The 25,653-nt window shown below is 41.7% G+C and overlaps 1 protein-coding gene across 3 annotated transcripts in view; it reads right to left on the bottom strand.

Moving 5' to 3' along the window:
- slc12a5a (solute carrier family 12 member 5a) overlaps positions 1 to 25,653 on the bottom strand; it is a 180,772-nt gene that overhangs the window by 40,096 nt on the left and 115,023 nt on the right. For all 3 annotated transcript variants that reach the window (XM_035388952.1, XM_035388953.1, XM_035388954.1), the window contains 2 exons: positions 16,510 to 16,604; positions 14,556 to 14,687 (listed from right to left, as the gene is read on the bottom strand). In XM_035388952.1, coding sequence (XP_035244843.1) covers positions 14,556 to 14,687; positions 16,510 to 16,604 — 227 coding nt within the window. The remainder of the gene's footprint in view (positions 1 to 14,555; positions 14,688 to 16,509; positions 16,605 to 25,653) is intronic.

Below are 25,653 nucleotides of genomic sequence, written 5' to 3'. Positions count from 1 at the left end.
ATTTCTAAAATAATGTCACAAAAATAACCCAAATTGGTGCAAATTGTAGAATGAGAAGGAACAATTTTTTTTCCTGTTAGAACAATTGTTTTCATAAAATCACAGAATTAACGACCAGAGGTTTTTTCTTAACAATGGTCCAAATAGAACTATCAACCAGCGTTTTTATTGACAACGCTAAAACAATATGGTCAAAGGGCCACGGAAGAATATTTAAATTTCAGCTGATTAAGTAGATAAAAATCAACAAAGGTAATGGTAACAAATTGTGGCACTTGGTCCGCCTGAGAGGCAGGATTGGTCTCGGCTGCGCTGGCTGGTGGAGAGAGCACACGCACCTGGGCTGCGTTAGCTAATCAGCCCAGGTGCTTAAAGGTGTGCTGCTCTCTACAGTTCGGGGCTGAGACCAGGAGCTCACACAGAGAGTGCAGTTATGGTTTTGATTTAGCACATTTGTTTGAGCACTGAAGTCAAGAAAAAGCAATCCTCAGCTGGGATGCTGGAAGAGGTCAGCTACAGGGCAGGGAACTGAAAAGTTGCTGCTCTGTTTTACTTTCTTTTGTTTTTGTTATTTTAGCTTGTTGTTTTAGTTTATTGTTTTTGCCCAGAACCCGTGAGAGGGAAGGGTGAAGTGGTCCGTTTATTTTATTTCGTCTTTGTGTGGGTGCGCTTTCTCTCTCTCCATGCGACAGACAACGGTGTTGCCCGGCACTGTCGCATCTCCCTGCCTGGTGTCACACTTGGAGTGTGACACAAATATACATGGTTGTCGGTAACCATTGTATGAGGTAATTAGCCGTGTAATAAGTGGGATAATCCCCTCCGAAGCAGTCAGCTATCGGGAGATACTGACCTTCATGGAGGCAAAACCCCCTCTGGATTATTTCTTGAGAGCTGACCACCTTGTTGAGGATTATCCCTTACACATGAACCAATAGAACACATTGAAAGTGGCGAGCATTTATGGCTGACACTACATGCAGCTTCACATTGACAATACCAATATGTGTAGATGAGCATGCTACCCTCAGGCAAGCAATGTCCTTCATTTCTACATACATTTCACTCATGTATTATAAATGATTTCTGGTGCTTTCTTCTGTGGGAGAAAAGATCCGTCACATTCCTTTTTCTAATGAACGCCAAAAATAACCTTATTACATTTTTATTCTTGTTATAATTTCTGCAGATCAGATGCTAGCGCAGGGGGTGTGCAGTGCTATACATAACATACATAATATATAACTGTACTGCTGCCTGGGTTGTTCAATAACTGTACAGTAACTGGGAGTGAGGGGGTCTTCATCGTCATAGAGGCATCCACTGTAGTGATCTGGAAGCTGGGTAAGGATGCATTGGAGTGTAGCTTGTGTTGCCCTGTCTCGCTCAATATTGGCCAATCTTCGCTCCAGGTCTATCACCCAGCTTCCTCTAAACTGCACTATTCTGAACTACACAATTTGGTCCTCTATTAGTCCTGTTAGCTATCGCCTCAACTGTAACCTGCTTAACACATTTTATTTATAGCCTTATAGCATTTCTGGCTCATTCCATTCAACCACTACTTTACATCAGGCCAGCCAGTGGAGGATGGGCTCCCCCTCTATAGCTGGGTTCCTTTAAAGATTTCTCCCCATTGGGGAGTTTCTTCTCGCCACCATTTGAGGGTTTTCTCTCCACTGGAGTTTTTTTTTTTTTTACCACCATGTGCTGATTATTAGGCCTGGCGTTTCAGACAGATAGAGGAAGGAGACCTGCCCTTCATATGTCCAAATTTGGTGTTAAGTATCTGGGGATCAATATCACTCACATCTTTTTTGGACCACATAGAAATAACTTTCTGCCTCCGATTTCTATTAAAATTAATCTTACCATGTTCCAGTTTATTTAGATACTTTCAGATGAATCAGTTATCAAAACCCCACCTTCTTGAACCTACCAGCAAAATATTAAATATTATTGGATCATCATCACTGATATCGTCAGACTGGACTGTTGGAACCAACCTGCCACAATAAACATTTTAAACACGGTAAATAATACAACCCATTACCACCCACTCTCGTTCTGTTCTGTTCACTGTTTGGTGTGGAAAGCGTGTTGGAATCTCTGCTGGGCATCTATTGAATGGAAATTCTTGGCAATTGGAAGCCAATACACTTTTACTTTCTGAGATTGGTGTTTTATATGGGTACACTCAAGATCACTCAGTATAAAGGCTACTAGTTTTTATTGATGTATTTTCTCCCCTATTTAGTTTTTGTTTTACTCCTTGTGTTTCTTTATCCCTAATCTCTGTGAATGAGTAAAATTAATATTTTCTGAAGGTAGTGCTCAGTGGGGCTGTTTTGGGGGTTGGTAAAGTGGGGGTACTGGAGGATTGGGGTGGAAAGTGGAGTAGTAAATGACTTTTGAGTCAGTGCTATATTTGTTTGGCATAAACATGGTTTTACAAGGACATGATGACAACAAAGATTCTGACATTAAGGACCAATTATGATTTAATATTTATGAATGTGAATGGAGGAAATCTTCCCTGGTTTTTCTACAAGCAAGATGACACTTCGGCCATCTTAACCCTATTATATTATCCTATTATATCATTCCTGGATAAGACACAGTATGATTCTGCTGCAGAGAGGACACTGCTTCCAGAATTGAATCAATGGTTTCATCAAGATTGACAAATGGCTTTCAAAACCTCTCAAGTTCTGAGCCTCCTAATAATGTACTGAAGCCCTGACAGAAATCAAAAGCTTCTGCCTCATTTGTACGTGCACAAACGTCCCCAAGACATCTGAGTCTTGTTAGAACGTGTGTATTGCATGGTGGCAGTGGAAGCCTAGTGAAGATAGCTTCAAACTCGTGCTCTGCAAAATTTGAAAATAAAACTGGATATATCAGCGACTATTACAGAGGGCTGGTTTGGGACTGTAGTGTGTTGCTTCTACAGATGGGACGTGACAAAGACAAGCTGTTTGGAGTTTTCTTCTAGCCTGACCCCAATGGACCAGAGCAGTGGATCTCAGGCTGACAGACTGGAAGGAAACCCTGCACTTTCACAGGAAGGTCGGGTAATGACGGCCTTTCAAGGCCAGACTTGGCTTCGTTCTCCGGTAATTACTGGTGCTCAGTGGGCGACGTGCCGTTTGCCAGCGTGATGGATTCTCCTGGCCGACGCTCTCAGGCCTGTGTTCTGAGAGAGCGCGCGTTCGAAGGACGTCCACAACCGCCCTCCCGTGAGATGGAAACCGTGGTCACTCCCTGGCCACGGTCGTGAGGGGGTAATGCCTTGGTGCGGACGATGATATGCTGCGGCGATCTATCGTCTGGCATGAGTGAGCAGAGCTCAGCGATTATGGGCCGCACGCTCGGCTGGTCTTATTGCGGTCGGATTGGATCGACGTCAATTTTTCTGCCTTTGAAGGCTGATAAAAACCCGGGAAGAGGATGGGGTGAAACGGTCAGGGAGAAGTGGTACTGAAAATGCAAAAAAGAACAAAAAAACAAAGAAACAGACAATTGAATAACTCATCTACCTTTTTTTTTTTTTACACTTTACTGACGAACCGTTGCCATGGAAACGCGTTCCCCAAATCGCAACCACACCATTCCCCGCTGTCCGAGCATTCACGCGGAATTTCATCAGCCCCCCCCCCCCCCCCCCCCCAATGCCACACCCCCATTTTCAATTTGCCAGGGTGTAATTATCACGGCTTTTAATCTGGACAATATCCTTGAATTGCATTCTCGCCGCACCGGGGATCTCTAAGGAGCCACAGAGTCACTGAGAGAGGCTCTGGAAATCACTCAGCGGTGTGTGCGTGGGCCCGGGGAGACTTAATGGAAGGGAATAAATGCAATTTACCCTGGCTTCGCTATACCATGACAATGGCCCACAATCAGCACAGCAGAGAGAGAGAGAGAGAGGGAGAGCGAGAGAGGAAGTGAGCATAAACAGGACTGAGCTTGCCAGTGGCACCAGGTGCCAGGTTAAAAAAAAGATGACTTTTAATTTAATTAACCAAAAAGATGAATTGCTGCTTAATGGCCAGGAATGGTATTGGCGGAAAGTAGCGGAAGCAGGTGTGTTTAATACACGTTATGTAATAGATAACAAAGGTGCTCTACTGTGCAGCCTATGGAGATATTACTTCAAAGCAAAATGTGCATACAGAGAATTATAGAATGCTGGCAAATTGAATGTGAAGGTTATTCTCAACAACATATGTTTACTTATTGGTGTGAAAAAACATAGTGGAGAGACAACTACCAGCTACGGTTAACAGATAAAGAGAATTATTATCAATGAATGATAAACCATCATTTAAAAAACAACAAATAAGGTATGGAGCTGGCTGAAATACTATCAGTTACTTTATGGCATAGAAAGCTTATTTTAATCTTTTTAATGCAGGTGGTTTTGTTAAAATGGATTATCCATAATTTAAATTCAACTGTATCTACCTACCTGCCTACCTATCTACCTACACTGAATTAAATTTTCCTTAGTTCTAGGTTTCTCTTCACAAAACACTTTGGAATTTAGCAGTAACAAAACTAAATCACCAATCAAGGTGTGTGAAAACAAGAGGTATACAGAACCTTCTGGAATAAGTATATAGAATCTTTTGAAAGTGGTATTTAGACACATTTCTTCCCAATGTCTCAAGAAGCCAAACCAAGAGAATTCTGAGAGTGGAGCACAGCTGGAGGATATTATGATAATGATCTGTGTGGTTCTCGAGGCATCGATTAGATAACTTTAATATATATATATATATATATATATATATATATATATATATATATATATATATATTAATCAGCTCTCGAACCTGTGTCCTTCAGCACCTGGGTAAATGGTAAATGGACTGCATTTATATAGCGCTTTTATCCAAAGCGCTTTACAATTGATGCCTCGCATTCACCAGAGCAATTAGGGGTTAGGTGTCTTGCTCAGGGACACTTCGACATGTCCAGGGCGGGGGATCGAATCGGCAACCCTCCGACTGCCAGACAACCTCTCTTACCTCCTGAGCTATGTCGCCCCTATTGGGTGTTTGTCAGCTCAACGTTGGCCCAGCAGGTCTATCTTTGTCCGCCATGTTTTTTTACACCTGGAGCATCAGCAGCGGTGTGAAGAGATTCCTTTCAGACGCCTGTCGTGCTGTCAGAAACAGGTTCTGGCCTCAGGCTTAATCTGGTAACCACTTTTGGTTCCTGCTGTCCTCCACCATCGCTCCTCAAACATTATAATCTATCGTGACGGCGGATTGCTCACACACAATCTCCATCTATTCAAATAGCAATGGTAATTGTGAGATAGGTAGCTATCCAGAAGGGGCTCATGGATGACCTTCACAATAATAATACCTGTAGTAATATTGTGTATTGTGTGATTGACACATTACAAGGTTTTTTTTTTTGTTTTTTTTTTTTACACATGAGAGACACCTGCTCTAACCGCGACTTATTACTTGGTGCTGTCATTTCGAGTTCCGTTTCATACAGGATCCACTTGTCATTTATGTATAATATGTATTAATTAATTGAAACTGCTTTTTTCAGTCCTTCCATAGTAACACATCGATCAGCAGCCCTGAGTAAATGCCAGTGTTGTCTAGGATGCAATGCAACAGTATGTACAGTAAATGTAAACTACTGTGAACGCAGCAGAGACTATTTAGGGGAATTATCATGATCTCTGATTGTAGCTGTACTCTGTATTAATTTACTTATGGCTGGGAAAGTGGTGTTGGGTAAGGGGGAGTCCTGTGGGAATATATAATAAATACAAGCTTCCACCAAATATAATAACACGATTGGACCAGATCTAATAATACCTTTACTATGTTATTCTCTTACACATGTGTGCTTTAAAACACAGCATTTCCATTAGTCCAGGGACCCCCTGATTGACTGCTCCATCAGGGATACTGTACAGCACACTCCGTGTCTGACTTTAGACACCATTCATTTTGGCAATTTGGTGCCTAATGGAGAAATGCTGTCACTGCAGAAACAGGATTTAACTGAGTGTGAGGGCTGGCTTTACGGTAACTCCTGCCACAACTGTGGCCTGCTTCTCTCATTCCTGTATCGTGCACAGCCACCTATCAGATAAGGCACAGGAGGGCGGCCTTTCAGAGGAGAATCTCAAAGTCCAAGCTTTCCCATAATAATCTCTCTCTTTTTGTTTTTCAAAAACAGCTTGGTGACCAAATTGCTCCCTGCAGCCTTGACACGAAAAGATCAGAGTCTTCGTAGTTCTTCATCACTGTCTTCCTTTCAAAGCTTGCTGATGTGCCCTCATTCTGTGAGCTCCACTGAGCGATGGACGATGTATCCCAGAAGTCTCTCAAGCTGCTTTCTGACCAGTATCTAGTGTCACCAAATTGAGATGCACAACTGCCCTTGTCTGGGAATAAAAGTGGCCTCAGTTCCCACCAAACAAACCAACCCAGGCGTGTGATGATGTGTCTGTCCTAGCAGTTTACGCCACCTCATTAAAATAAAGTGCTAACAAAATGTTCTGGATTAAACCATTGAATACCACAAATGAGACACCCACAGCTGTGTACAGCCATAATCTTATAATCTGTCTGAACCTGGTCTCACAAATTACTGTAAGTGTCATTATGTCTTAAAACCTTTATTTAAAACACTAATTTTGGAAATCTGTTTTGACAAACTGCACTTCACAGCTTTTCATCAATGGTTAGTGAAGATATACTTTGACTTTTCCATGTTGAGAAGATTCTCATTTATTAGACCCTATTCAGAGAAGAGAACGGGCATTTATTTATGCGATATATTTTCTTACATTTTCAAATGATGATTGAAGACAGAGAACAGCATTTTGGAGCTTTGCTAGGTAAAGTGCAGTACTACATGGAGTACTTCCTACCTGAGTAGTTGTTTCTTGTAAACTTGTCATTATGTTTATGCTTCACTCCCATCACTCTGGCTGTACTGTAACTACTACAATGTGCTTAACTTTGGCAGTGATCCGATCAGAATTTTTCTCAAAATCTGACTCAGTTAGAAATATATCTTCCCAATTACCAAAAATACTCCCCAAATTTTTTGAAACGTATTCAGATATTTGTGAGCCAGTTTCAAATGCTGATTGAATCCTGGTGAAAGAGTCGAAAGCAACCTCGCAGACATCCAAAAGGCTGAAATATGGTATGCAGAAATACAAACATTTGAAGGCTAGGCCAGCGGCTACTGGAAAACCCAGGAAAAGGGAAAGGTGGTCATTGATAAATTAGGAATGACCTTTAGATTACCCCCGTATGTCACAACAACACAGATGCAGCAATCTTAAAACAGGGCCTGCAATCACCAATGGATGCAAAGGATAAGAAGGAAGAGAATGCATAATCTATGGCTGGTAAACTCCTCACAAACACTGACAGGCCATACTGCAGCACCAGCCAGTTTAGGCTTGGGGTCTAAATGTGACCTGCTACATCTCCAAATTAAACTGTCCAGCACCTCTGGTATTCTCCCCCCTGACCCAAAACTAATGCTTGACTCCAACCTTGTGTTTTATCTACTGAGTGGCTAGTTCTTCCAGTCCTGAGATCTTTCTCTTCCTCAAAACAAACTCTAGCCAGCTTCTGGTTTGTGGGCGCATACAACTACCAACATTTTGAATCAGAGGAACCAACATTTTACGCTTGAAATTTTTATTATCAAATGTGAACATTGCTTTTATTTTTTTCTCAGTTACACTTAATCTTAAGTGCGTTAGAATCACTGCAGGGTCATAAAGGAAAGATGGGGAACAATTGATCTCAAATTGACTGTTGCCCTTTTATTTTCGTGCATGCTCAAACGGGAAATAAATTTTAATTGGACTTTTACAAACTGCATTTGCTTTTTAGTTTTTAGCAAGGATACTGGTTCACTACATTTTTATTGGGCTATTGCAGCTCTTGCTCTCTCTAATGGTCTTGGACTAATAGCCTCCCTGATTAAAAAAATTTCCAAGCTCCAACCAATAAGGAACTCTGAAGCTCCTTTCCATTATCTCTTCCCATTTCACATTCTCTCTTTAATGCAAGGGAATTTTACCACCTTGTGCTTACAAATGATTTCATCTCCCCGCAGTATTTGGCCCAGGTTTGGTCCCTACGCTGTTCATACAAAGCCTAACTCCCATGTTAAATTAGGGTCGAAATGGAATAGGCTGATTTGACTCATTGGCTTGAAATGCTGAACAATCACAGTGCAAAGTGCATTCGGGATTGGATTTCATAAACCGTCGCCTGGGAGTCGTCGAGGAGACCGTAACAACTGTGGGACGGAGATGCAGCATGTTTCCAAATGGTAAACTTATGGAAATAAGACTTTAATGTGTGCTCAACATCAGGATTGAAATTTGTTGCTGGGTGACTGAACAAATATCACAAATTAATGAATGAAATAATCTGCCTTTTTCCCCTAGGTTGTCGAGAGATTGAAAGTTGCCGAAGGCCTCATTTGTATTCAGCATCAGACTCAAAATGGCTCTTCATGTTGAAACAGTATTGTGACAAAATTGAAAACTGTGATTCAAAAACTGTGCTTTCCGTGCAATGTTGCATTGGTAATAGAGAGGAAACGTTTGCCAACGAAAACTCAGCGTGCACTTAGATGTGCGTTAAATGGCAGCACTTAAGGCAGAAAATAGATTTTGAAGTGAACAATTTGGGCAAAGTTGCATTTCAGTCACAACTAGATAAAACAGCCAGGCTGCAGAATGACTATCTATCTTTAGACCATTTTGAAAACAGGAAGCACATTCATATATAATTTAAAATAAATGACATCTGTTTGGGGGAAGAGTAGGAACTTCTGGTGTTTGTGTGAATGGCAGTGAATGAATCAATCTCTGTGTTTGTGTGAATGTTGAAATAAAATACAGTACATGGCCAAAAGTATGTGGACACCTGACATACAACATCTCATCCAAAATTATGGGAATTAATATGGAGCTGGTCTACCCTTCACTGTTATAACAACCTCCACTCTTCTGGGAAGGCTTTATACTAGATGTCTGAGCATTGCTGCAGCGATTTGCTTCCATTCAGCCAGAAGAGCATTAGTGCGGTTGGGCACTGATTAGGCGATTAGGACTGGCTCGCAGTTGGCTTTTCAATTTATTCCAAAGGTCTTCGATGGGGTTGAGGTCAGGGTTCTGTACAGGCCAGTCAAGTTCTTCCACACCATTTTCAACAAACCCATTTCTATATGGACCTCGCTGTGTGCCAGGGGGCATTGTCATGCTGAAACAGGAAAGGGCCATCCCCAAAGCACCGAACCACAGAATCATATAGAATTTGGTTTGTATGCTGTGGTATTAAGATTTGCCTTCACTGGAACTAAGGGGCCTAACCCAAACCATGGAAGACAGCCCCAGACCAAGGGGTGTCCAGGCACTTTTGGTCATATATTATCAAGATATTGCTGCTTTCAGATATTATTGTAGTATATTACCCCGTTGTGAAGTATATTTATCATTATATTTTCCAAAACGCAAATAAATAATGAAGTATTTTCTATTTCTTTAAGTGGTAGAAATGAATCAGTCTCCAAGGTTTTATGCCGGGTAGAACTGAATCAGTCTCACTGGTCTTATGAAGGGTAAAATTGAATCAGTCTCACTGGTTTTATGAAGGGTAGAGCTGAATCAGTCAAGAATCGTTTTATGAAGGGTTGAACTGAATTAGTCTCTGTAGTTTTATAAAGGGTAGAATTGAATTAGTCTCCATGTATTTGAGATGGTTAGGCACTGAAGCGGTTGGCTGTGAAGTGAGCACAGGTCCCAGGGGATGCAGGCGAGTGCCTGCAGTGGCCCCAGGCATACCAAGCTGAGACAGATGTACCCCCAGCCCCCCAGGGGACCCTGCAACAGGCAGGCAGAGTGGCTCAGGTGTAGTCTTCCCTTTACAGGGCAAACCAGTCCAGCGAGACCAGGCCTGCCACCTGACCTCTCCTTCCCAACAAGCTACGCTCACCTCACCTAAGCTGGGAAGGCATACACAAGGGGCACCGTTTCATAACGCTGGTTCAGTTTCAAATGATCGCTACGTGACATGTTTACGGTCAACCATAAAAAATTTGACTTCTTGTCAAAACACAGCTAAAAAGAGCTAGCAGAAATTCAGTCAGCAGAAGTGTTTATTTTTCAAGTCTTTATGTTCTAGCCACATTTCAGCCCTGTGCAGCTTTGTGTTTTTCCTCATTTGGTATTTAGCGGCATCTTTATGGAAGAACAGAATTTGATACGACCCCGTCATCTAGCTGCGTAAGGTAGACTAACTGGCTAAATGTAATGTTACTTACAGGTCTAACAGAAAACATCCCAACTCCCTGTCACTTTTCATCCCCTAAGCAAACTTCAGCTGACGCCACCGAAGAAAAGTAATTCCAAGGTTGACTCTAGTTTTTGAATGAGCCCTGTTGACTTATCTTTTTGCTGCGCTGTATTTAGGCTTCTTAGCATCTGCTGGTGCAGCTGCTGACTAGCAACAACAAACACTTCCTTGGAATCTGCTCCCAAGCCATAGGCTCTGTAGCCACACGTACCCCCCCCCCCCCACCCATCCCCATGCAGAAAAGAGGGCCACGCCCAGAAACATCCTGAACACATTTGAGAATAGAACATACAGGTAAAAGGAGCACAAATTTGGCTAAAGTGTGTAAAGACTGAGATTGCCGGAGCATCGTTGTGGAGTACAGAGCCAAATCAAGAAAAAAAAATATGTCTTTGGGCCATTTTCACTAAGCATGCCGCAAATTACAGTCAGTGCCATAAAATTCTGCATCGCTGCATGTTTTCAATTTAGCAGGGTGTTTACTATGACTGATTATGTGCATGAGCACAGCTGCAGTGAGTTCATTTAAATGCACTGCTGGTATTTAAGAATGGCAGAAAAACTGAAGTCAGGTTTGGAACAGGTATCAGGATCCATGGATGCAATGGATAGGCACTGTCAACTTAACACGTTTCATTGGTAACAGTTTTAATACTTCAAGTTGTTTAATTCCGTACACAATAGCCAACAATCTTCAGTGTCGTCTCAACTTCTCTGTTCCTAAAGATGAAGGAGTCATGTGCTTTAAAAAGATTTTAAGATTCTCTCCTTTTGCAAAAGTAGGGGAGAGTCGCCAACAAAAAGTAACGCTTGATAAAAGTAACACAGTGAATAACTTACTGCGCAATGTGGCTACCATTGCCATTTCAGGTACATGTGCAATTTAGACCCCTATCACCTCCCAAAGGAATAGAGCAATGTTATAACCTTTGCTGGAAATATTTCCAAAAAACTGTTTTTGAGCAACCTAAGTAGAAAATAGTTTTGGAAGTAATTTTTGGATACAAGGCATTATTTTTATTTGCAATAAATCAAATAATGCATCATTTTAAAAAAGTTATCTGTCCTTTAAAAAGTTAGTATGGGTTTTGAAGTGCCCTCATCTGTATAAATATAACCGCTGTTACAGATTTGCTGCATCCGAGTTGCTATAACTATGTGCTTTTTTGCTGTTATATGTTTACAGAATGCTGTCTAAAGAGAAAATAAGTCGTTACCCAGGGAGGTCATGGAGGGGGCTTCAGATTTGGAAATTAGGGACACTAGATGGTGTTGAAAACCTGTTGTGTCCTTTTGGGGAGACCTTAGGCATTTTAAATGGCGTTTAATATTTATTACAGAAATTAATTTTACTCATCAACATATTTGACTTTTCAAGTTCAGTGCTTAATGTTAAATGTGTTCAACTAATTTGTTTGCTCTGTTGACATCATCGTCATCGCCTCATCGTCTGGATGCTCCAAGTGATTCATGGGAAAAAAAAGCCACCTGGTCACTGGCAGCACACACCAGATTGGTCTGTATGATCAGCTGTTTGCTTTGTAAATGCTTACCCGGATGTTAACAAACAAACAAAGCAGCTTTCCTCATCTATTTGGACGTTACCACAACGCACTTCAAAGTAAGTTACGAAGTTGCTTGTGCGTCATATCTGTGTATATCTCGGTTTTAGTTGTATCCAACACAATGAAGTTTAGTGTAATTTAAACAGCTAATGACTACAAAGCTGGCATGCCAAAGCCGTTTTAAGTAACATTTTAAAAAGTTAAAGTAAAAGAGTAAAAAGTTCAATATTTTCTGAATAAATAATTTTTTTAAAACTCTCCCATACCCACTTTTCAGAGACGTTAGAAAACAGACGCAATTGCCTTTGCCACAACAGCTACCAGCCATGATAAATCAGCTGTAGCAGTTAGGGTATACAGAATGCATAGATTTCCAGTCTCTCCAGTGAAGTCCCATATTTTTGCCTTTGAACATCAGAACACATAAAATGCATATGCATTAACCCAAAAACGCAAATTTTTGGGATGTGGCATTTCTATCTTTTTACCAGCAGGGCATTATACCTTTTGGGCAATAGAGAGGCTGTCGTACTATTGCTAATAGACACAGAAATGAGCACTACTGAGGAAAAAACAGGCGCTCAAAATAACAACCGAACGCAGAATGTTTTTAGTAACATCTGAACATATCGTCCATGTTTAATGTCTATTTCATAAATTTATTTAGTCGGTATGGGTTGTTTCGAGTTCCGTCAATTCTTCCTCCAATTCATGATAATTCTATAATTATTTTCTTAGGAGACAGAATTATAATGACTCAGCACCTCCATGATCAATATTGGCTATTTAACCTTGAATCGACAGTGACGCCTAATTTATACATGTTAAGAGAATGGGGGCAGCCAATGGCACCTGCTTTTATTTATTTATTCTCCCCAGCAGGTCATGGAAGCAAATAGGCTGACAGAGAGAGTGGGGGGGGGGGGGGGATGCTGGGAAGCAGAACCTTGACTGATAATAGAATGAAACTACAAGGGAAGCTTGTAATGCCATCTTCATGCACTGTCGCACACACACAACCTGACAGCGCTCGTGTGTTCCTGCTCAGGTTCCATGAATTATTAAATAGGCCCGGATAGCGACCGGGAAGAGAGGGCAGGGAGGGTGCTGGTCAATGACATCTGGAGTTAATCTGGAGCTCTGCGGTGCCTGAGTGGGGTGCTCAACGAGCTGGAAAGGACACTTCCAAAAGATGAACCTCCAGCTCCACGGAATGAAGTACGGGAGTATCTGCACTCCGAAATGCTACCGAGCTAATCGCAACACTCCTGGGGCTTTGCTTTGATTATGGAGTATTTAAAAAAACTTTATCTTAAACCTTTGTTATAATGTTATAAAAATAATATTTATTCAAAATATATATATATAGATTATATGTTAAATTCAAAAACATGATGTATACCATGGTAAAGTCAGCTGGTTATCAGAAATTGTAATTCAAATATGATTTACCGACTCCCTGGGCCACTCAAAAACACACACTAAAGCATATTATAAATTAATTCCAAAAAGTGAACTATTTGTTTATTTCTTGCAGAACAGGTGGACTACTGGAAATGTAGTAGGCTGTCTGTGTTTCTTTTACTTAATTTTTAAAAATTTTATGAATATATTCATGTGGAATAATACTTCAATGTCAGTTTCTATGCATTAAAGCACCAAAACTTACATCAATTATAATTATAAGAATAATAGTCAACGAGGAACAAGTATAATGAGAAGTAGAATCATAGTGATATATATTATATCACTATATATATATTACTAATAGTAAATATTAGTAATTAGTTAAATAATTATTGAGTATCTTTGCAGTATTATGATCAAATAGGAAAATAACTTTGACAGATAAAGTTCATATGAAAACGGCGCAGAACAAAATGACAAAATATCTCTAAAATATATTACACGTGGTCTTTCTTCTTACTCTTATTTCATGACTTTGGTTACAAATTAATCCAGCAATGTGACAACATGTTGCTTCATCGTGCATTTTGTAAAGAATTTCTATGAGCAATGGGTAGTTCAAATCGAGTAAAACTGAGGAGGAAAGAAGCCGTTCGGCTTGAACGATGAAGTGTGAGCCGTTCCTAATTAAGCGTCGCTCGCTCTGATGCGGAGATTGCGTCTGAAAGACGGGGCTGATTGGAGAGCAGCTGCTTTGCATAGGCAGCTAATTAAGCAAGAAGCCAGAGACAGATGAAGAAGATTATCTCCAACAGCAAGCTCTTGTTGAAAAAACAAATCCCATATTTTGCCCGTTTTTTTAAAAAAAATTTTATTTTTATTTCATTGTGGAGTGGATGTTCATGCAAGATTGCGCACGGGCCCGCATCATCTCTGGTATTAGGGAGGTCTCTGTATCACATTTTTTCTTCAGATTTTTTTTATTGCTAATTAGAACATCAGCGAGAATCTGGGGGCAGAGGCATTACAAGGAGATCAGAGGTTTCTGTGTAGGAAGGTGGATGGGGGGTGTGGGGGGCATAATTAAAAAGGAAAACAAGAAGGGGGAAAAAGAGGCAGAAATGGAACCATGCGAGTCGCCTTTATTTTAAAGTATTCACATAGATTTTTATGACATCAGGAAATGTGTTTTTTTCCGTTTGTGCTGGGTTACCTTGACGGGCTTCTTGCGAGCCTCCTCGTTGTTCTCGGCCTCCTCGTGCTCCTTGCTCCCTTGTGGGAGGTTGGAGTAGTTGGCCAGGCTGCTGAGCAACGATGACACCATAGGGCTGGTGTCCATCTCCTCCTGCAAACATTCCAGAAAACAGCTTTGAGTGCTCCAGATTTCTGTTCACCAGTCCTTATTCATAGCAATCATGAGATAATTACAGTAACTAACTACAGTAACGAAAGTTTTTTTCGTTCTTTTTTAATTTCTTTCTTTCTCTGGTTTTGGCTCCTAATCTGTTTCTCATACAATATGAATGGGAATTTACTAAGGGCCTGCGTTCTAACATACTTATCTCTTTAGCAAGCGTTTCTAACCCTGGTTAATGGCACTTCGTATTGCTTGCCACAATGTCTGTTCAATTTATTGGGACAAAATCTGTCAAACTAAAAATGATGGAAAATGTAAATGTTGGCAAACTATACAATATACAAATATACAAGGCATTTAACTTGACAGTGAGTGATGAGTCATCTACCAGTGTAGAAGTCATTACATGAGGTAATGCCAAATCCTGAATCATCCCAAATGATAGCCAGCCAAATAGTGAAATTATATTATATAAATATATAGTATATTAACCTATCCGCACATTAATATTTAACCTATCAGCACTTGGCTACTGAAGAAACTCCTGTTAGCAAATGAAAGATCTGATATTTTTTTGCAGAGATCATCTGTAGCTCATCTGTAGCTTTGGTGGTCCTTTTTTCATATTTCTGGGAGACGTACGCGGGGCTTTTAAAAGCCTGTCCACTGCGTCGCTTTATCAGAGGACAGCATTAAGGGCTTAATGTATCGTGAAATTACATCGGTAAACTCCGCACGCGCGGGTTCGACCAGTCAGGAGGAGGCTGGGAGCAGGAGAGCTCGACGTGAGGCGAATGAGTTTATTTAGCGGAGAGCTTATGGGCCGTGGCGGGATCTCTCCGCTGGTAAACAGAAGCAGCGGTCCCACGGTGAAACGACATTAATCGCGCTAAGCTTTTTTTGTATTTGAAGTGTTTTTCTCGTAACGGTCGGTTCCGCACTGGTCCGCGCGGCCAGGAAGATGCAGTGTTATGCAAAAACTTTTCCTTCTGCCTCCCTACCAGCACGTCCAACTATAATTGCTTCCATTAATCTAAGTCACTTTCTCTATTCTTTCATTTGCTGGAGTGTGTGTGTGCGTGTGTGTGTACGTGTGTGTGTGTGTGTGTGTGTGTTCCAGCATGTGCGTACATAAAGTATGTGTCTGTTATATATGTATAGTATGTATGTGTGCATATGTACTGTGTGTGTGTGTGTTCACGTTTATAAGTTTGTATATGGGAATATATATGTGTATAGGCATATTTTAAAATGCCTTTTCCCCACTTAGTGCTGCAGTGCTTATTGCAACCTCCATTGCCGATTCAGGAGAATGCAGGCAACCATGAGCTCTCCCCCCGATGTGGCATCAGCTGCGGCGAGTTATGACACCGCAGCTCACAAGCCTGGCTCGCACAGACACGAGGCAGCAGAAGACACCAGTGGGGTTTGCACAAAGAGATGCTGTGAACACAGCTGTGTGAAACTCTAGAGCCAACTGTCAGCACTGGTACAGTCTGGATGGGAGACCATGCGTATGTGTTTTTTTATGTACGCATGTATGTATTTGTCTGTGAATGTTAATGTTTGTGTATGCATGTATGTATACCTGTGTGTGTATGTGTGTGTGTATCTGTGAATGTTAGTGTTTGTGAGAGTGTATGTATGTATGTATGCCTGTGTGTACATTTGTATGTCAGTGATTGTATGTGTATTTGTATGTATGTCTGTGCGTACAGTATGTATGCCTGTGTGTACATTTGTAAGTGAGTGTTAGTGATTGTGTGTGTATTTATATGTATGTCTGTGCGTACGTGTGTCTGATTGATACCTCAAACAGGGCCATGTTCTTCCCATCGTACTGTTGACTCTTCTCCAGATCACTACTGTTAATGAAAGGGCTGCTCTCCTTGGGGTTGCCATCACCTGTAGTGGAAACAGCAGAGTCACACACAGCTGTAACACAGCACAGGGTCTCACACACAGCTGTGACACAGCACAGAGCCTCACACAGCTGTAACACAGCACAGTCTCACACAGCTGTATCACAGCACAGTCACACACAGCACAGAGTCTGACACAGCTGTAACACAGGACACACACACACCGCTGCATCAGAGTAGAGTCACACCAAAGGAACCCGTCACCCTTCCCCAGAGAGCAAGTACATCACACTTTAATAGTACTTTAATGTGCAATCAACATTAGTTCTAATCATACAATATTCACGTCAGCACGTGACTCCTGAGACCCAACTGAGCAATCACGCATTGTTTTTCACGTGGTTGTTTTTTGTTTTGTTGTCGTTTTATTGCTTGTTTTTATTCAGCGAGACCGAGGTAGCTACAGCAACCATCCTAATATGGTGAACGTACACGCGAGGGGCAGTAGCTAACAAGCTGACAGCCCTCTTGAGCGGTGACTGAAATAGACTCCACAGTGATTACTCAACGCTGCCCGCCTGGATAATCCGTATGCTGCCCTCTGTTATTATTCTGTTACACTGATCAGTGTTATGAGTCAGAAATGTGTGTGGAAATCAGGTTACTCTTATTATTGTTATTTATTTTCTAAGCGAAGCAACCTACATTTTAATACACCAACTACGCGTACAACCTTAAAGTAATTGAAGCGATCGTTGAGGGATCTAAACATCAAACACGGGCCTCCAGTGTAAGCGATAAAGATGTGAATCTTTAAACCATTACATTATTATTACATTACAGGCATTTAGCAGACACTCTTATCCAGAGCGACTTACACAACTTTACATAGCATTTTACATTATATCCATTTATACAGCTGGATATATATACTGAAGCAATTTCGGTTAAGTACCTTGCTCAAGGGTACAACGGCAGTGTCCTACCCGGGAATCGAACCTGCGACCTTTCGGTTACAAGTCCAGTTCCTTACCCACTGTGCTACACTCCATCCTACTGGAGACCTCTACCACAGACCAGACATCAACGCCGTTCTCTGTTATCGTGCCCTGGGTTTGGTAGCGCATCCTCAACTTCCTCCACCAACCGTCGACCCATCAGGGCCACTCTCCCAGCCCCGCACCAATAACTCTATCAGTGGGGCAGCCAGTGCATAAATATGATCAGTAATTGCATTCGGCGGTGGCGGTTTGTCAGGTAGGCCTGCGTGGGCCCACCTGCATTAAAAAAGTGATGAGGTTGCGGAGGAAGAGGGCAGCGGGGTCTACATGCTTAACACTGCGTACATACGGTATAATGACTTTCCCAAATTTTGTGGTAGAGGTCTCCTTAGGACTGGCCTGCTCATGATAAAACAGAGCTAGTTCTGCATAGAAGAATATTTGAAAACAATCAGATGCTCAACATGCTTTATCAAAATAATCTAAATTAGAACACTGACAAAACAATGGTAAATTATGTAGAAACACCATATACACAATTTCAATATTTTTAATACACAATCTCAGTCATGTATATTCTTACTTAAGACACTTAATTCTGGCTAAATTAATTTTAAAAACAAACACCCCAAATGGCAGTAGTTTTGGCAGAACATGTCGCTGTCACATGGTCTATGCTCTACATAGTGTATTCAGAAGAAGAAAAAAAAAGTTTTTTGAGATACTATTTCCAACACAAAAGCAGAAAGATCAACAAAGGATGTTCTGTTAGTATATTCCAGACAAGGCAGAGGCATAAGCATGTTTGGATGCTATGAGAAAATACAATTTATATTAAAACATATACTAAAACAGCTGCATTTTTTTGTTTAGAGAAGTATGTGTGTGTGTGTGTGTGTGTACCATGCTAGTGAGGTAAACAGATCTTTCAGTGATGTTAGTAATTTAATTTAATGGTGTAAAAGCTCATCTTTAGCTGTTTACATTGTGTCCATGTGCTACAATAATAGCCTGACCTGCGTTTCAGGGTTAACTTTATGTTTAATGCAGCCTGAAGAAGGCAAAAATGCTGCTGCTTACTATGCAAGTGCTCGAAAAATTGTAGCGTGCACCCTTTCTCCTTTCATTGATTTATATACTATTGACAACTTTTAAACACAGAAGTGGGCCAGTAGGTGGGGAACAATGAGTAGCAAAAACAAGGCATAGTGGAGCATTGTGTTTGCTGAGGGGAGTCATTCCATACCAACAATGGAGACAGCATTGCTGTTTCAGAACTCACAAACAAGTACAGCGCCTCTTTGAATACACAGCAATTATTCATTGAAATTACCTGCAGTACGTGAGTACTAAACTGAATTTGAAGAGAGTTTAATTTTTTTCCTTCTCAAACTGTGCTTCACCAAAGTCAAATGACATACAAATATCTGTTCGTTCGTTCGTTCATTCGTTCATTCATTCATTATCTATACCCACTTATCTTGGGCAGGGTCGCAGAGGGTGCTGGAGCCTATCCCAGTGTGCGTTGAGCGAGAGGCAGGAATACACCCTGGACAGGCCGCCAAACTATCGCAGGGCACACATACCATTCACTCACACACTCATACCTATGGGCAAAATAAAAAATACAATGGCATCAACAGCCTAGCTACATTCCCTGAAAAGATATTTATAAACACGAGATGACTGATACTTCTCAGGGAAGTGGAGTCCCGTATCTGGCACAGAAGTAGTGGCTTTGCACCCGCCCGCCCCCTGCTGCTCAGTGGCACACTGACAGCCGTGTCCTCACTTCCTGTGGAGGTAATCAGGTCAGGCTGAACCACACAGCTATTTAAAAATATCGCTAAGCTAAATCTAAAACTGGAAAGCAAAACCATGAACTGATCCGGGGGAAGCACAGCAAGATGACAGCTGAGCTCTGGAACCTTGTCAAAACCTTCCGCTTCTACAACAGAACTCTCTCAACTTCTACCACACTTCATGCACAAACACAGAAACACACGCAAACACTCACACAAGCTACAAACACACTGCATACACACACTGCACACACAGCATACAGAGAACACACTTGCACACTCACACACAAACTACATACACACTGCACACACATGCTACAAACACATGTACACACACGTCTTTGTTAGGGGGATTATCACTTTAATTGCTTAACTTGAATCAAACGCTTGGGGTAGCCTTCCACAAGCTTCTCACAATACTTTGCTGGAATTTTTGCCCATTCCTCCTGACAGAACTGGTACAACTCAGTCAGGTTTGTGGGCTTCCTTGCTCAGACAAGCTTTTTCAGTTCAGTCCACAGATTTTCTATGGGATCCAGGTCAGGGCTTTGTGATGGCCACTCCAATAGTTTCACTTTGTTGTCTTTAAGCCATTTTGTTACAACTTTGGAGGTATGCTTAAGATAATTGTCCTGATGGAAGTCCCAGTTGCGACCAAGTTTTAACTTTCTAGCTGTTTTCAGATGTTGCTTCAGTATTTCTAGATAATCCTCCTTCCTCATGATGCCATCTATTTTCTGAAGTGCACCAGTCCCTTCTCCAGCAAAACACCCCGACAACATGATGCTGCCACTCCCATCCTTCACAGTTGGTATGGTGTTCTTCGGATGAAAAGCCGCATGCTTTTTCCTCCATACATAGCTCTGATCATTAGGGCCAAACAGTTCAATTTTTGATTCATCTGACCAGAGAAGACACTAAAAGGCTAGGTCTTCGTCCTGGTGATCACCCGCAAACTTCATTCTGGCTTTTTAAAAATGATTTTATGAACTTTTTGGCCACAATGATCAGGTGACAGATTCATGGGTTTGGCTAATGCTTTATGTGTGCTTAAAATGGTGAGAGGCAAAACACTCCACAGTGTGGAAATGTCTAGCACTGTGAATGGTAGTGAAAGTGAAAGTTTTAGAATTTTAGGAATCAAATACAAAAAAATAATGAATCTAACATCATATGAACCATATTTTCACATTATATTTCTGTTCACTGACCATAGCTTGCATCCATAGAGTAATATGCATTTACGTAACCTAAGTAATATACATATAATCTCAGTTCCTTCGAAAAATAATAACACAAAAAAGTTTTTGTAATTTTGTTCATAGGACTCATTATTATGCTGGATTGTGTTCTCTCATTTCAAATATATCCCTTTGTGGGAAGGACAGTTTTCTGTGATGCTGGAACAGGAACATGGGAAGGACAGTTTTCTGTGATGCTGGAACAGGAACATGGGAAGGACAGTTTTCTGTGACGCTGGAACAGGAACATGGGAAGGACAGTTTTCTGTGATGCTGGAACAGGAACATGGGAAGGACAGTTTTCTGTGATGCTGGAACAGGAACATGGGAAGGACAGTTTTCTATGATGCTGGAACAGGAACATGGGAAGGACAGTTTTCTGTGATGCTGGAACAGGAACATGGGAAGGACAGTTTTGTGTGACACTGGAACAGGAACGCGAGCAGTGGCACAGGTTGTGTTCGGGGGCCCTCGGACGCGTGCTGACTGCAGCCGGCTATGAATTTTAATGTCGGTCAGACTCAGAGGTTGTGTCTTTGCGTGTCTGCTGCTGTCCTCCAGTCTGGGATGATTGAATGGGCTCTGTTGGGCCCTGGCCGGCCGTCCTCCATCTTGGCAGGCTAACCTGCAGCAAAGGCTCTGGCTGCGTGATGGAAACACGATTCCAATGCCCTTGTGCAGTCATGGGCACTGAAAGGCATGTGTGTGTCAGCTCTAATTTATAATCCATTTAACATCACCTGGGCCCTCCTGAGGACCCTTCTCTTTTTGAAATCTAGTTGCAGATTTATTTAAGAAAAACAACAGGAAATCCTCATCAAAAGCTAATGCTTCTGTACAGTGTAATAATGAAGGAAGTACAACCACTGAACCTGTAGCTGTAAAGTGTAATTACACAGGTAGTACAACCACTGAACCTGTAACTGTAAAGTGTAATTACACAGGTAGTACAACCACTGAACCTGTAACTGTGGAGTGCAATAATGTAGGTAGTATAACCACTGAACCTGCAACTGTAAAGTGTAATTACACAGGTAGTACAACCACTGAACCTGTAACTGTAAAGTGTAATTACACAGGAAGTACAACCACTGAACCTGCCACTGTGGAGTGTAATAATGTAGGTAGTACAACCGCTGCACCTGCCACACACCTGATCAACCACAAGAGTCTTTGCTAAACATCTTGATTAGGATAAGACTGGGGACCCCAGCTCTAAAACGTGAAAAACCACTGGCAATGGCAGGGAAAATAAATCTTCTTATCAAATTGATAAAAGAAACAATGTGAAAACAAGACTTAAATCAAAGTACTAACCTTTTTCACCGAAAACCAGTAACAGGTTTTGAAAGCATCCGCAGGTATTAGATGTTTTCTATCCATCTCACATAACACACACACACACACACACACACGTGTCAAAGCTCTGGGTAGCGTAGCATTCTCAGGAGCTAACAAATAGATTTACTGTAAGTGTCAGCTTCCTACTTGGCAAACAGTTTAGCAACTTTGGTTTCACTGAGCACACCGGGCTGTGTTTGTGAAGAAAAACCACACAGACAGTAATTGTGAATCCAAAGTTAAGGACATCCGTTGACTCCAGGCCAAACCTCCAGGACTTGGCAGGGTAAGAGCGCTTGCCAGCTTTACAGTTTCTGCAAAGACTTCCTGGATAGTATGCTTAATGTGCAGCCATGTGGAGCCTCACACCTGTCACCAGAGACAGTCTCAGTCCTCAAGCATTGAGCATTATGGACAAATATGTATTGATATTAGTATGTGCAGAACAAACCTGCGTACGCACATCATAGGGCGTTTTTATTTACTGCTACAATTATTCCGCACCTCTGATATAGTCATACCGACCTTGGTTTGCTATTGTATACGACTTGATTAAGTTATGAATGTAATTGAAATTGTTAATGACCAGACTGCAGACATGTCAAAGCTGTCTGAAGTAAAATTTCACAGTGCTAGGCTAAATATTTTATGAATAAATGAGCAAAATCCAAAACTGTTATTTATGTGGACTCTCCCCTACTCTAACACACCGAAGAGGTTGCCTCTTATGAATGGCCATATTAATCTTATGCTGGAAAGAAGTTAACACCGGGTTTTTTTTTTTTTTTTTTTTTTGCAGACATTAAAAAAACAGATGCAATTACCTTTGCCGCAATGGCCATCAGCCATGATAAATCACCTGTAGCAGGTGTTGAGGGAATATATTGATCTAATATATTCTTTTATATAGCATTTTTTAGGCCAGGCGTTTTATTCTGATCAAGTGTCAGGCCTGGCCTGAGAATCTCTCCTCACTCAAGGGCATACGTCACTGGTGGGTAATGTTCTTTCGCCAGTTAGATAAGACCTGACAAAAACAGCTATTCAAGAGGCGAAATAAAATACTGACACCTGAAGACACATCACAACACCTCTTGCAGGCATCGAAAATCCAAATACAGTATGTGCTAAGGAATGTGTATTGATTTAAACATCTAATTCTATTTAAATATATTTAGTTATTGATCCAATCACCTGTTTTTATAAGAGATTCCTTGTTACGCAAAGCAAGCGTTGTAGAACGTGGAGGGAGTCAGCGCACCCCAAGATTGTTGTGCATGTGACAGATTGTTATGTAAACACGGCGCGATTATCAGCTGCTGTCTCTAAAACAGTGGCCTTATGACGCACTATAGCTGACTCTTAAAGTAGGTCAAAAGTAACTAGCCATCTGCGCATGCACTTTCAGTCAGAACGGCAAAAGAACACGCCCTTATCCTTGAATGTATAAAAGAGTGAAATTTGGGGGGACGGGTTGCACAGCACTGTTGCACAGAGGGGGGATCCATGTCTACGATTCCGCTCAGATTGTTTATTGTGGATCCATAATAGATTCTGTTGAACTTTGGAACGGCTTCCTCTTGGTTTCACAAGTTGGAATTCACGACTCCTCAGAAAGAACCTGGAACTCAAGGGATCTTATCTCCCACATAGGTAATATGCATACATTTCCATTCTCTCCTCCCATATTTTTGCATTCTAACATCAGAACATCCTAAAATGCATATGCATTAACCCAAACATACAATTTTTTTGGGAATGCCACATTTCTCTCATTTTATCAGCCCAAACCTCTGGTGTGGCACCTTAGCAAATATGAAAAAAATGCTAATTGTCTCGTCCACGTCCATAAATGCCCTGAAAATCCTTAGAAACTATGGCCCCAAGTGTGTGTAAGTAGGCAACTGCATTCTTTCACAAAATCAGCAGAGAATGGCCGCAGTATCTGCCATATAGCTCCATGAATAAAAGGTTCATAACTGAGAGCCATCTTACTCTTACGCATAAAGGATCATAAAGGGGAAAGGAGCATATTTCTGCTGGGCTGAATGCACTGGTGCTAAGAGCAAAAAAAGTGTTTATCACCAGAGGAAGAGGAAGAGGATGCTGGGCCTGCTTCTGCTGACTGTCATCGTTAGTGTCAGGTCTGGGGGAGATGGATGGCAGGAGACATACCTGCGGGCAGCCGCACAGACCTGGCAAAGGTGCCTTTGCTGAAGCAGTGTGCAGAGGCACAGTCTGAGCCCTCAAAGGGACAGCCATCTTAGGTAAAGGAATGAGGATGAGGGGGATCTCCGTTAAAGGAAGACGACACAAGCTGCTGGAGTAAAGGTACAGGGTAGGAGCAGTTGGGTTAAAGGAACAGGGAACATGCTGCTGGGTTAAAGCAACAGGGTAGGAGCAGTTGGGTTAAATGAACAGGTAACAAGCAATTGGGTTAAAGGAACAGGGTACATGCTGCTGGGTTAAATGTACTGGGCTTGAGCAGCTGGGTTATGGAGATGGTCAATGGTCTTTGTGGAGGTTGCAGTTTCTATACAGAAGACCTGCGGCCACTTGAGTGGGTGTCAACCATGACTAAATACATTTTACCAAGGAAAGGTAATCAAATAGGCAATCAAATACAAAATCAATATGCACAGGTTGCTATGGAGTGGTGGGCCACACTCATGTGTAAGAGGTGTGTCTCTGAGTCTGTAACATCCACTGCATATCTTGGCCGTATCTTACAACTGGAGATCCACGCCAGGCAATCAGACATAGCCTGCAGCTGAGAATCTTCATCATTACCATCCTTTGTTTAGCACGTCCAGCACCTTGGAAGGTGGCTTAGGGGGAAAGACATCCCTCACGTCCCACAACACAACCCTGGCTCACGGACAGCCGATCGCCTCGAGATGAGTATGCAGGAAGCAGCGAGCCGACCTTTAGTCAGTCAGCACTTGACCATCAGGTCAAAGACCATAGACAAAATGAGGTCACAACCTGTTTCTTGTCAGATTTCACTGCTTGTGATGGCAATGGCTCCATCTGTCATTTGAATCCATTTTCATCGTCATTTCAGCAGCCATGTTAGTCCATCAGCATCACCATGTTATTCAGTGCCTTTGTATTTGAGTGTGTGAAAACCCATCGCTGCAATTGGGCTGCTTTTATGGCTCGGACACTTTTGAAAGTGAACAAAGAGGCTGCTGATCATTATGTAAGATCAGTAAGGTAACAGTCAAATGTATTGAACATTTCATTCAATAGGTCAATCCCCCAGAACAAATGATTTACCTCTCTGTCAATTTAAGCATAGTTACATTCAGCTGTAATTTAGGATCTGGATGTCAATGCAATGAGCCGCTCCCTACCATCAGCCATCTTGAGGGACTACACTGCTCTGATGCCATATGGCAAGGCATCACAAGAGAGACTGAGCAGCAAGTCAGGGTTGTAGTGAGTGAGCACATTGTCTGGTGTGATGAAGGACTGTGCTGGAGTTAAATGTCATGGTTGCCAGAGGTGGAAAATGCAGGTTAAGAAAGAAAAAGTTCTCCACGGGATTTTGTTCCAATTAGCTGGATTTACTGATTAGCACAATTCTTCAGCCAAGGGATAGAACTAATTAGTGAAATCAGCTGGCTGAGGTAATGGGTGGAAGAAACACATGGCAGGACTTCTACTTTCTGACCCCTGAAATTTCCACGTCTGACAGTCTCAAT

The sequence above is a fragment of the Anguilla anguilla genome, chromosome 13, assembly GCF_013347855.1.
Source record: "Anguilla anguilla isolate fAngAng1 chromosome 13, fAngAng1.pri, whole genome shotgun sequence".
Lineage (NCBI taxonomy): Eukaryota > Metazoa > Chordata > Actinopteri > Anguilliformes > Anguillidae > Anguilla > Anguilla anguilla.
Note: the sequence above shows the minus strand (reverse complement) of the source record. Positions and strands in the feature narration are given on the sequence as shown.